This window comes from Bactrocera oleae, chromosome 3 (assembly GCF_042242935.1).
Source record: "Bactrocera oleae isolate idBacOlea1 chromosome 3, idBacOlea1, whole genome shotgun sequence".
In the NCBI taxonomy this organism is placed as follows: domain Eukaryota; kingdom Metazoa; phylum Arthropoda; class Insecta; order Diptera; family Tephritidae; genus Bactrocera; species Bactrocera oleae.
This window is the reverse complement of record NC_091537.1, coordinates 61,031,404-61,039,816: the sequence shown is the minus strand read 5'-3', so window position 1 is coordinate 61,039,816 and position 8,413 is coordinate 61,031,404. Positions and strand designations below refer to the sequence as shown.

The 8,413-nt window shown below is 35.5% G+C and overlaps 1 protein-coding gene across 6 annotated transcripts; it reads left to right on the top strand.

Moving 5' to 3' along the window:
• The first annotated feature begins 751 nt into the window (after nucleotides 1-751).
• swm (Zinc finger protein swm) lies at nucleotides 752-6,910 on the top strand. Of its 6 annotated transcripts, none has more exons than XM_036364865.2 (6): nucleotides 752-931; nucleotides 1,276-1,477; nucleotides 1,538-1,901; nucleotides 1,963-4,437; nucleotides 4,534-4,662; nucleotides 5,653-6,910. In XM_036364865.2, the coding sequence occupies exons 2-6, from the start codon at nucleotides 1,419-1,421 to the stop codon at nucleotides 5,890-5,892; spliced, it is 3,267 nt and encodes a 1,088-aa protein (XP_036220758.1). In that variant the 5' UTR covers nucleotides 752-931; nucleotides 1,276-1,418; the 3' UTR covers nucleotides 5,893-6,910. The 6 variants fall into 6 exon arrangements, with proteins under 6 accessions (XP_036220758.1, XP_014096440.1, XP_036220753.1 ...); XM_014240965.3 differs by having other exon boundaries at nucleotides 752-1,082; nucleotides 1,279-1,477; XM_036364860.2 differs by having other exon boundaries at nucleotides 752-1,082.
• Nucleotides 6,911-8,413: the final 1,503 nt, after the last annotated feature.

The window sequence follows — 8,413 nt, the reverse complement described above, 5'->3', positions numbered from 1 at the left end:
ATACTTCTGTTGATATCTGCGTTGACATCTGAGACATACGTGTATTCTGCTCTTTCCCCATCTGCGATATTGCACCAAAAATCATGTTTATGTCCACCATCTTTGACGAGCATTGAGCCTCTTCCTTTTCTTCTATCTTTGTTGTCTCTTCCTCTAATTCCATGTGAAAGACATAATCGTCAACATTAATATTTACCGCCTCCATGGCCTCTCTCAACCGTGATTGTAATTCAGTTTTTAATCCATTTGTCACCAAACCACGTTGTTTCAGCTCCAGCTCCTTTTTCAGTTGTGGAATCTTCAGATCGTTAAACTTGGCCATTTTCAAATAATTATCTACTTGGGAATTTATTTGACAATCCCACTTCTGACACCAATTGTAACAGATTTCTCGATAAATCGTCTACCTGTAACTCACTCTTGAGTTCGATCACTGGATTGTTAAATTAAAGTCCCAATATACACTTATCTTTACTTTTATTTCCAACAACTTAACACTTATTGCTCGATATTCGAGTTTACAACTTATTGCTTATATCTTAATTGCTTTTTACACGGCAACACTCTAATTACAGCTGTCCCTGCTGTACAATCCGGCAGCCCTTATATAGTAAATTTTTAACAAAAGTAATAGTAAATTTGGGGACTTCTGGGAACTACGAATTCGCTGTCTAGTTGCTTCTGGCAGTTTATCGTCGATTCTGATTTGTTCTGGTATTTGTATTCGCCACCATATATATAATTAAATTTTGACAAGTAGTTTGTGTGATCAACTTGAAAGCAAGTTCTTGATCGTGTAACTGCAGCGTAACTGTGTATTATGAGTTTAGCGACAAATATCGAATAAATGCTATCAGGAACTAATGTATCGCCTGTAATCGTTGGTAAATTCGTTCGTGTAGTAAGTGTCCAACGAGGTTGTCTAGATTTGGTAGGAAATTGAATAAATTAAAATATCGAAAATATATAAAATTGTTCACAACAGGAAGTATAGAGTTAAAACTTAAAGCTGTGAAATCAGAAAAATAAATTTCTTCAGAAATTGTGGTCTATTAGTGAAATTTTCTGTATTATCGCATATGGTAAGGTAATAACGAGTAGTAAAATCCAGAAATTTTTCACTCGTTGATTTGTGCACGCAAAAGTTGGGATCTCGATAGGTACGACGAGTGGTCGCCTATGTATATGAAACTGCTACTCCACAAATAATTAAAATTTAATTGTTCAAATATATCTAGTGTTCTAATTTAATAGTAATAGTTTTGTGTGTTTTAGAAGAAAGCTGCTTAAATATCTTGAAAGAAAATAAAATATAACGAAAGTGGAAAGAAAAACTTTATTTATAGTGTACATTAAATATCATCAAACGAAGGCAAGGATATTAATTTATGAAAAAACTCTGAGTTAATAGTATAAAGATGATCGTAAAAAATCAGGAAGCTCTGAAAAGCTGGCTTGTTGTCGTATTGGAACCTTTGTAAGTATGAGTACTCATTACTGAATAAACAGTTTATATATTGTTTCCCTTTTATTACAGATGTGATGCGGATTCTTCTGCCCTTGCACGTTATGTGTTGGCGTTGCTTAAGAAAGATAAACCAGAAAAAGAATTAAAAAAATTAATGATAGAACAACTTGATGTTTTCCTTGGTGAGGAAACACGACCTTTTGTAGAGAGGCTATTCAGTGCCATTAACAGTGAAGACTATTTTACTGATATCTTACTACCAACACCAAAATTAAGCGGAGATAATTTTGTTGGGGAAGAAGTCGTTTCTGATATGATGGATACTAGAAATGTATGTATTGAAGGACCAAACAATACAGAACCTCAATTGAAAATTGATAACCTGCCGAATACCGTTTGTGCCGAGAATGTTCAAACACCACCATTAGATGACGTAAGTTCGAAATTTGCGACTATAATTTGTATTCTTTCCTAATCATTTTTGCTTTTTGCAGAATAAAGCAAAAGAACTCGGCAGCAGCAATACATCGGATAATTTAAAGGAGGATATAACTGGCCAGGTTGTTCATTACCCTGCCACAATTAAAAGTGAGACGCCATCATCTAATCCTGCACAACATTCTCAAGCTGGATCTAACAGTCATCATGTACGCAGTGCAAGCCCTCCTCTAAGAACTAATGCTGACAAAGAGAACCAACCGCGAGAGAGCCGGCGTCGTCGTTCTTCCCTTAGATCCCGTTCGCATTCACGTTCACGATCACGATCTAATGAAAGACATTCGCGGCGAAGTCGTTCTCGTGATCGCCGAATAAATGAACGTGAAAAAATGCAACGTCAATTTCGCAATAAATCTCCACCGACAATAGACTTACGACATGTAGGATCTCATGAGCGTAGGCGAGGTGCCGGTGGTAGTGGCACCGAACGTAGACGTATTGGCAACAGTAGCAACATGACAGGTTCAGATGAAAGATCACCCCGTTTTCTAGGAAACGGGGGAGAAGGTGCTGGCCGCAAAAACCGTCTGAATCGGTCAAATTCATGCAGTCGTTCACCTTCTCTTGAACGGGGAGGTAGAAATAAAGGGTCACCGAGTGTAGCACGAGTCGTTCGCGGGTCACCTGATCGTCATGTTCACCATACACATTCACAACATGAATCAGAAAAGCGGCAACGTTGCCGTGATTTTGATGAAAAAGGGTACTGTGTCCGAGGAGAAACATGTCCTTGGGACCATGGGATTAATCCCGTTGTATTTGAAGATATAAATAATACCGGGTTAATCGGAATGTCCCTTCCGGAATATAACCCAGATGCTCCTGATATATGGATGAGATCTTCTGGGTCAATGGTTTCTTCTAACCCGCTATTAACTGGTAGATCCGCAGTAAGTGGTGCTGTTAATGCCTCGGGTATTAATCCGTTCACTGGTGTAGCGAGGGGAGGGGGAATAATTCCGGTTTCTGGAGTTGGAGCAGCCGTTGGGTTCCCTCCAATTGGTACTGTTGCAGATAAACAAAACAACTCTGGTTCAATTTCGGCAGACTATAGTGGAAATACCAATGCCAGCTCCGGCTTTAGAGTTGCTACCCCGATGCTTTCTTTTCCTTTCAATGCTTCTGCCGTTTCAGCTCCACTTCAACGAGAACTAATTCCAATTCCAGTAGTTGATGCAGGTAATCTTGGATCGGGTGGAGATATAAGTCAAATGGCACAGGGTAAGCGTCGTTTTGATTTGGAAGACTCGGTGGCTATTGCTGAGGGGCCCGTGAAACGTAAGCTGCCACTTAACAGTCGTCTTGGTCCGCGTTTACCAAGTATCCAAAGTAACTGTTCTCTGGAGTTACGAAAGATACCGCGCGGCATGAATACAATCGCACATCTTAATAATCACTTTGCTAAATTTGGCAAAATTGTAAATATACAAATTTCTTATGATGGTGATCCCGAAGCAGCTATTGTAACGTTTTCAACACATGCCGAGGCAAATGTTGCTTACCGCAGTACGGAAGCTGTGCTTAACAATCGCTTTATAAAAGTATTTTGGCACAGTCAAGATGCAAATGCATTAATCAATGATATATCCCCTATAACTATGGGTAGTACACGAAAAAATAGTCAATATCATTTAAATAATGTCTCCGCTGTTCCTACTCCCTCAGCTGATTCAGCAAAAACAGCAAATGAAAATGTTGCAAATCCGAGCGTTACTTCGTCTGGAAGTATACCTGTATGTGATACATTGAACGCAACAAACGTTAACATACCTGTGGCTGCCGCTCATGTACCGCCAACATCTTTGCGATTAAAAAATAACGTATCACGTAGTCACAACACAGGTCCGACAAATGCCATAATACGTAAGAAACAAGAAGAGCAAGCTAAAGCTGTTGTACAACTCGCCAACGGACTACGGAAAAGAAAACAGGAACTGTTACAAAGTTACGTAAAACAAATGAAATCGGCTTTGGAAATAGTAGAACGCTGCGAACCAAATGACCCTCAACGTACTAAAACCCTTGACACCATAAAAGTTCTGCAAGAAACTATTGATAAGTTACGTAAGGAGATTGCCACAGAACAAGAACAAATCCAAGCACAAATTCAAAACCAGCATCCACCTCCACCAAAGAAAACTAAGGAACAACAAAAGAAAGAATTGCTGGATATAGAATTGGAACTAATAGCTCAACAACAGGAGGGAAATGATACTACAGCCATACAAAAACGCCTTGAAGAACTGCAGCGCAGTCTTGGTGTCGTTCCTGGTAATGCAGCCGTTGGTGTTGTACCACCTCACCCGTTACCAATGGGGGGCAAAGTTCCTCACTTCGCCTCTGGAAGAACAAATCCCCGATCTCGTCCATCATTTCCTGAGGGATCCACGCGCGTTGACCGCCGACCCAAAACTATAGTGGTTACCGGTTTTACTAGTGGGGAGGCTGATTTTGTGTTAGGCCACTTTAAGGTAAGTTAAAAAATTCGGAATTTACACTTAGAGCAAGTTAATGTAATACTGAACTTTTTTTTTAAATAAAGTAACAAATTACTATTTATTTTTTAGCATTTTGGAGAAATAACTAAACACGATGTGGATAAAGAAATACCCCAACTAATATTATCCTATGCTACTCGGATAAATGCGGAGCAGGCTGTATTGCGTGGAAAGGTTTTTAAAGATAAACGACTTCAGGTAAAAGTTATAACTTAGTAACTACCAAATTTTTATACTTGTTCCTAAACTTCAAAGTATTTGTTTTAGGCTTCAAAAGAAAACAGAAATATGTAAGAATAAGAAAATACGCTTTGATTCATTAGAATAGGTTAATATAAAATGAGAAAACGAAAATGTTAACTGTGCTATCTCGTTCTAAAAGGGAAACAAGTCTATTTTTGCCACCAAACATGGCAACCAAGAGAGTTTAAAGTAAAGTATGCACAAAAACACTTATTTTTCAACAGCGCCCAACGGCTTGCCACTTTCTTTAAATCGTCTGAAAATGGGCCCCGTCTTGCAATTCGGCATAAAATAAGCTCAATAATGAAGCTTAGTACAACACCCCTCTCCATGTAGTTGATATAGATCACAACTTATGAATCTCAGAAAACGGTGGCTAACCTCTTTTCGTCCAATAGCACACTCTTCGCCTTCTTCAGTGCAGGTTCTCTGGGGAAGTCCACTGTTGGTTCCTTGGGTCTCTGGTATATACCAGTACCGACAGTTTTCTCATGACCAATATTCCAGTAATATCGCGCTTTTTCAATAGGCGGAATGCAATCTGACAAATTGTGCCTTTTGATTATTGTCTGCAACTGTCTAACAGCCCTGCTTGTAATGTTTACGCCATATTCCTCCTACATTGCAGCTCGTATTTGTGAGGAAGTTGTAAAAGGATCTTTCACTTTGACGAGATCACTGCACGAAATTTGGCACAGATTATTGTTCAAGGCAGCGGTACAGTCTCCAAAGAAATTGTTTAGAGATGGCTATAGCATATAGCTGCCAATAAACTGACTGATCAATATCAAGTTCTTGTATGGAAACTTTTGTATTTGTGAAGGGTATTATAGCATGGGAGCAACCAAAGTTACCTTTTTTTTTTTTAATAATAATCCGTAATTTATATATTCACATCACTATTGAGATATATGGTTATTAAATATAAATGTTTTTGTTATTTAGATAACTTGGGCTCCGGTCATATCAACAGCATCGGTAACTACGGGAATTTTGATGACTGATAAGGTGTGCAAGCCAGAAGAAAAGTTGAATAGTCCTAATCCAATAAAATCAGCCGCAGCTCAAAATAGTAATGATAAACAGAGTAATGATTCTGATGTCGGTGGAGAAACATTGCCAGAATTGCGGCTTGAGGACGAAGAGGAAGATGAGGAATCTGAGGATAGGTCATGGCGACGCTGATCGCAAAACAGTGCGAAGTCTATAGTACGATTTTGGTTTATTGTTTACTTTGTTTAAATAATGGGCATGTGTCACAAACACATACCAGTAAATAGAAAACTTAGCGCATAACTTGTTTGCATGAATTATGTTAAATATTGAAATATTTGTATTGTGACATGCATCCTGGTGTAGTGAAGAAAAAATTTGGAATGCACTGAAGGGACAGTAGTGCTATATTTTGTCTTCACTAATCATTTACAGAACTTCTGTATTTGAAAGATTTTAAATGTTTATAATTTTACTGTGATGCATGTACATAAAATTGAGCATTAAATAATATGAACGAAGCAAAATTAACAATGGGTATATGTATAAAAAAAAGTATATATGTACAAATGCTGCTTTTAGATTTAGCTACCATATTACTAGAAATCCTGTAATACTTATTAAAGTTAAATAAAAATAATATGCAGTAGTGATAGAATAAAAATATCTATAATATTTGTGTATTTTTTTAAGTGAGATTCGCATATATATCGCAATTGTACCAATTAAACTTTCTATTGTTACTAGATTTCTTGTAATTTACTATTTCTCATGCAATTAGATTAGTTAAGATTCTTATGTTGAATTAAAAAACGTCTGAAAATAAAATATTAAGTTAAAAAAGGTTACAAATACAAAATCTTTTTAATATTAATATATAAATAATCAAAATTAGTTATTAAATTGATTATAATGAAGCTACAAGCCAGTTGCACATATTTATTAAAAAACAAGATATATTTAGGCAATTCACAAGCTTCGTCTTATGTCGTATTTCAATAGTCTTAAAAAAAATACTTGTGACCACCCCTTAATTGTTGTATATTGTGTAATATTTCTACACTTCACCAGCTGGTTGTGGAAAATTAAGAATACAAAAATGCCACGAGCAAATGACAAAAATAAAATTACAGCTTCTTTATGTTGAAACGTCGGCAGCGTTTAAGTTTATATTGCAATAAAATCATTGCCAACGACAGAAACAACAAAATATTTTTATATTTCACCTTTCTTTAACTTAATTTACCTGAATATCGTGGCTTTCTTCCATATTATTAAAGAAATTGATGAAATTTATTAATTTTTTTAATTTTAGACACTAAACGTCAACAATAAAAAAGTGAACAGATACAACGGATAGAACGCACACTCAAAAAACATACCTCGCCGTGTTGTAAGTGTTGATATGACAGTCATAAAAAAATAAGACAATATGACACCTTGTGAATACTCTAATTATCTTAATAAAATATGATTAAATGTCCTAATTAAAACGAGTAAACGAAATAGGACCCCAATTACGTCCTCAATTACAAATATTGACTTTGGTACTAAGGGTTCATAAGGTTAAACCCAGATTTTAAAACTTTTTTGGTAAATATACATTGCATAAATTATCAACCTCTGCCAAGCATTTGAGTGTATTAAAGGGTTAGGTGTAGTCAGAGAAATGAAAAATTTTCAATTTTTTATAAAAGTATAAACATAGCATCATGAAATAAAGTTATGACTTGACTTGTCAGAATTTTTAAAAACAATATTTAAAAATATTAAAAGTAATGGTTGGTTGTTTTGATCTAGTTCCAACCGAAGCTCCTTGCGGTGACCATCACTAATCTTCATCTAAATATAAATAAAATTCGTTTTTCTAATATACCTATAATCTAGCGCCTGATCTCAGCTTTCTTTTAATTAACGAAATGGCGGTCTCTAGATCTTTGTAAAAAAGTCGACAGTTAATTGCATTGTATAAATCTTTAATTGTATATAAAAAATCGAAATTAAAAAATCCTTCAATTACGCCCTATCGGTTTTCGAGCTAAAGTGGTCACCAGTTCAATAAAAAAATTTTTGAGAAAAACGCATTTTAAGTTAATTATCGAATAACTCGAAAAATATTTTTCGGACGTACTTCAAGTTTCAAAGAATATTTCTAATATATTATTCTTTTAGAAAATGCAACAAAAAACCTTCTTTTTTTTTAATTCTGACTAATCCTAATACTAAAGACAGACATATGTTTTCCGTACTACAATAAAACGAGAGAAAAGATAACGTTTATTATACAGAAGATTCGCGATGCAGAGGATGTAAAAATATTTCACTTTTCGAAGGGGTACTGAAAACGATGAGTGTGTTTCACCACCGAAAGTTATTTGCGTGTTTCACTACAATTTAACATCAGTGGACTCGAATTTTTAGTGTTAAATGAGAAAAATAATGCTTTTTCCCATGTTAAGAAATGTACGCTTAGATTTCTTTATTTACAATGCGCAAACGACTCTGCATATAATTTTATATATGTATGTTCAAATTGACCTATTTCAAGATGAATTCCATTAAATCTCTGGAAATATACATACATATGTATAATAAAGTAAGTTTTGTATTATTACCTGAATATGTAGTTAATATAGGTTTGATAAGTTATATATCTATTTGCTTTGGGCATTAAAAGTTTTTATAACATCTTAAAAGATCAAGCGGGGGCTCA

Excerpts from the sequence above, each read along its gene's own strand:
- swm (XM_036364865.2), top strand. The coding sequence starts at position 1,419 with ATGATCGTAAAAAATCAGGAAGCTCTGAAAAGCTGGCTTGTTGTCGTA. Across the intron at positions 1,902-1,962 it reads AAACACCACCATTAGATGAC|AATAAAGCAAAAGAACTCGG; the intron begins GTAAGTTCGAAA and ends TGCTTTTTGCAG. Across the intron at positions 4,438-4,533 it reads TTGTGTTAGGCCACTTTAAG|CATTTTGGAGAAATAACTAA; the intron begins GTAAGTTAAAAA and ends TTTATTTTTTAG.